Here is a 4,071-nt window from a genome sequence, read left to right as displayed (position 1 = left end):
CTGACCATCAAAATAAAGGAGATCAATTTTAGCACACCTACACAATGAAATTTTATCCAGTAAATAAAAAAGTGAACTACTGGCCGGGCAATGGTGGCTCACACCTGTAATCCCAGCACTTTGGGAGGCCGAGGCGGGCGGATCATGAGGTCAAGAGATCGACACCACCTGGCCAACAGGGTGAAACCCCATCTCTACTAAAAGTACAAAAAATTAGCTGGGCATGATGGCGGGCACCTGTAGTCCCAGCTACTCGGGAGGTTGAGGCAGGAGGATTGCATGAATCTGGGAGGTAGAGGTTGCAGTGACCCAAGATCGCACCACTGCACTCCAGCCTGGTGACAGGGCAAGACTCCATCTCAAAAACCAAAAAAAAACAAAACAACAAAAGTACACTACTGTCACAGACAAAAAGATATATGAATTTCAGAAGTATTATCCTAGACATATATGAGAATATAAGAATATATATGATATGATTCAATGTATATGAAATTATAAAAAAAGCAAAACAAGAGTGACAAAAAGATGAGTGGCTACAAGGTGCCAGGGATAGGGAAAGGAATGACTGCAAAGGGGCATGAGAGAACTTTCTGAAGTAATGATGACTGTGGTGTAGATTACACACTGTATACATTTGTCAATCACTTAAAATTGGTAAACTTAATTGTATACAAGTTATAATTCAATAAAACTAATTTTTAAAAATAAAATAATTTTAAATAGAAAATAATACAAATTGTAACTTCTTGAGTATATTTTGCTATGACTTTTTTTTTAAATGGGAAAAAGAGAAAGCTCTCCTCACAGAAAAATGCCAACTAATACATATAGAAAGAATGGTAGAATTGGAAAGTCACCATTTTGCAAACATCATAAAATCATAAAAATCAAGTTAGGTAGGAAGCATCATTGGATACTGAAACTAGTGGGTGAAGGTCAGATGCAAAGAGGAACATTTACATGATTCCAACGCATCTGCCCATTAAAATCAAGGTTAGAATTATTAGTAATGGGAAAATTAAATTCATGCACCAACTGATGGGCTGCAATGAAGAACAAGGAATAACTATGCTATTCCTGCCAAAGACACAGAGCCTGAATCTAGACACCAGGAAATATCAGACAACTTAAACAGGGGATATTCTTCAAGTTAAGTGGCCTGTAATCTTCAGAAAGGTCAAAGCTATGAAAGCCAAGGGAAGACTAGTAAACCATTCCAGACTGAAAGAAACTGGAGAGAGATGACAACTAGAGGCAAACAAAGCATAATACAGGATTTTGATCCCAACACCATGGAGGGTCTCGTTTTAACAAATAGTAATAGAACAAGGATGGGGTCTGTGCATTAGATGGAAGCATTCTACCCAAGTGTACTTCCTGATTTGGGTGCTCGTGTGAGATCACGTGGAGTTTCCAAGTTTGTTGGGGATGTACACGGGAGTTATGCTGAGGTACTGAAGCCTCATATCTACAGTATGCTCTTGGGTGGTACGGGGGGAGAAAGGTCTTTGTTCTAGTCTTGCAGCTTTGTTGTAAGTTTGAAATTAACATTAAATATATAACATGATGAATGCATATAAAATCGGAAAATTCTAGCAATGCAACCTATTTTTAAAAAATGTTTCATCTACTTATATTACTTAAAGATAAAATGTAATTGAATTAAACAACTGGGAATAATTAAATCAAAAATTAAAAAGAAGGGGGAGAAGCAATTAGAAAAATTATGTATCTGATAACCGGCATACAGTTCAAAACGACAGACTTAAGAGTTTCATAGAATACTGGCAGAATTCTGAGTTCTGTAATACACTATGGAAACAGGTTCACCTTCAGGGTGATTTCCCAAGTAACGAAAAATGTATCAGGAGGTGGGGGATGGTGGCTCACACCTCTGGTCCTGGCACTTTGGGAGGCCAAGGCGGGCAGACTGCTTGAGGTCAGGAGTTTGAGACCAGCCTGGCCAAGATGGCGAAATGCTGTGTCTACTAAAAAATACAAAAATTAGGCGGGCGTGGTGGTGCGCACCTGTAAGCGCAACTACTCATGTGGCTGAGAACAAGAATCGCTTGATCCTGGGAGGCAGAGGTTGCAATGAGCTCGGTCTCAAAAAAAAAAAACAACAACAACAACAACAACAAAACACACCAGTATCAGGAACTTTAAACTATAGTCTCATTTAACTCTGGCAACCAATCCTATGTGAAAGACATTATTTTCCCTTTCTTAAAAGAAGGAAACTATTGGGAGAAGCTAAATAAGGAACCTGTCAAGGTTTCACAACTAGTAAGTGGCAGCCAGGATTGGACTCAGGTCTGCAGGAACAAATGTGTTTGCTCTCAAACATGAGGGCACTCTAGTGCCTTTCCAGCCCAAGAATCAAACCCATTCCTTTTAGAGTTCATTGATTTGTTGTGTGGTTAGTCCATTATTGCAACCAATACGCCAAAACATTATCATCTTTTAAATCTTAAAATGGCTATCAAGTTGTGTTTTTGTTCAACAGCCTTAAAACATCACCAGAGAACATAATGAATAATTTCATCAGCCCCACGGGGCCAGTTGTATATAAAGGTATGGGCTTATTGAACACTGTAAAGCACCGTATGTCTATTATCATACATACGCATTAGCAAATATTAGGTCAGGCCGGGTACCGGGGCTCACGCCTGTAATCCTAGTACTTTGGGAGGCCAAGGCAGGATGGTTTGAGGCCAGAAGTTTGACATCAGCTTGGGCAACACAGTGAAACACCATCTTTCCAAAAAAGACACAAACACAAAATTAGCCAGGCATGGTGGCACGCGCCTGTAGTCCCAGCTACTAAGGAGGCTGAGGTGGGAGGATCACTTGAGCCCGGAAGTTCGAGGTTGCAGTGAGCCTTGAAAGCGCCACTGCACTCCAGCCTGGACGGCAGAGCAAACCCTGACTCTCAAAAGAAAAAAAAAAAAAAATCGTCAAACTACTTAAATTCTTTTGTGTAATTTCCCAAAGTAATGAAAAAGCAGAAATTCTAAGCAATCCACCAACAATAACCTTGGTCATGTCGCAAAAGTCATTCCAAACCGAACTTAAGATGTATCAGTAAGGTGACAGATCCAATGTTTACTCTGAAATATACTACACATCCACAGGGTGCAGTAAAAGCAACCGCATCAGTCTACAGTGTACCTGGGTGTTTTCCCCAATTACCCTAACACCTTTAATTAAAAATAAATGCAGCCTCAGTTGAAACCCTAAATGCTAATACGCTCGCCTGGCTTCTTTCTTCTGAACTCGATAAAACGTAAGGAAAATTTGACTCAAGTGAACCGAGGATTTCTTCTGAGAGGACAGGAAAGGAGGTAAGAAAAAGGCTTAGTCGGAGAAAAAATGCTAAAAGAGAAGTGACGATCATTGGATTTTAAGTTTTAAAAACGTTATTTCCACGAGCAACTCTCGGTCTCCGGGGGAAAAAGGGAGAGGTGAGTTGACGGGGAGTTCATCCCTCTGAGAAGAAGATCCGAAGCGGAGTCTCGTGTTGCCTAGCCCGGGCTCACACCGCGCCTCCCTCCAAGCCCGGGAAAAACATCTTCAGGAGCAGATGCACCTGCCGGGGACAGGGGGCGAAGGGAGCGGAGCCTCCCCCACGTACAATTCTGGGGCGTGGGGCAGGTCCAACTTCCCAGATGGTGACCACCACTGCGCAAAGCCGGGGCGCAGCGACCTTCCTCGCCCCGCACCCTCCCTGGCTGATGCAACCCACACAGGTCACTGGCCTCGGTCCCTTACCTAAGGGAGGGTCTCCTGAATTCACGGTCAGACAGAGCGTCGCCATCTCCACCAGTCCGCTGGTCTACCTGTCAGTACGCCCGGCTGGTGCCAGAACCACGCAGAACCCCGCGAAAGCAAGAAGATGCAACGTGTGCGCGTACCCGACGCCGCCGCAGCCTTCGCTCCGCCCCTGCGCCGCAGCTACTGCCGTGGAGTTTCCAAGTTTGTTGGGGATGTACACGGGAGTTATGCTGAGGTACTGAAGCCTCATATCTACAGTATGCTCTTGGGTGGTACGGGGGGAGAAAGGTCTTT

At 43.2% G+C, this 4,071-nt stretch overlaps 1 protein-coding gene across 1 annotated transcript in view; it reads right to left on the bottom strand.

Annotated features, from left to right (window-relative positions):
* EPRS (glutamyl-prolyl-tRNA synthetase) overlaps positions 1–3,962 on the bottom strand; it is an 85,074-nt gene extending 81,112 nt beyond the window's left edge. Inside the window, exon 1 of the mRNA XM_011969748.1 lies at positions 3,775–3,962. Within this exon, the coding sequence (XP_011825138.1) occupies positions 3,775–3,820 (46 nt within the window). The 5' untranslated portion in view covers positions 3,821–3,962. The remainder of the gene's footprint in view (positions 1–3,774) is intronic.
* Between the last annotated feature and the right edge of the window lie 109 nt (positions 3,963–4,071).

The sequence above is a fragment of the Mandrillus leucophaeus genome, unplaced genomic scaffold (genome assembly GCF_000951045.1).
Source record: "Mandrillus leucophaeus isolate KB7577 unplaced genomic scaffold, Mleu.le_1.0 Scaffold901, whole genome shotgun sequence".
In the NCBI taxonomy this organism is placed as follows: domain Eukaryota; kingdom Metazoa; phylum Chordata; class Mammalia; order Primates; family Cercopithecidae; genus Mandrillus; species Mandrillus leucophaeus.
The sequence above is the reverse complement of the archived record's forward strand: the minus strand, read 5'-3'. Positions and strand labels throughout refer to the sequence as shown.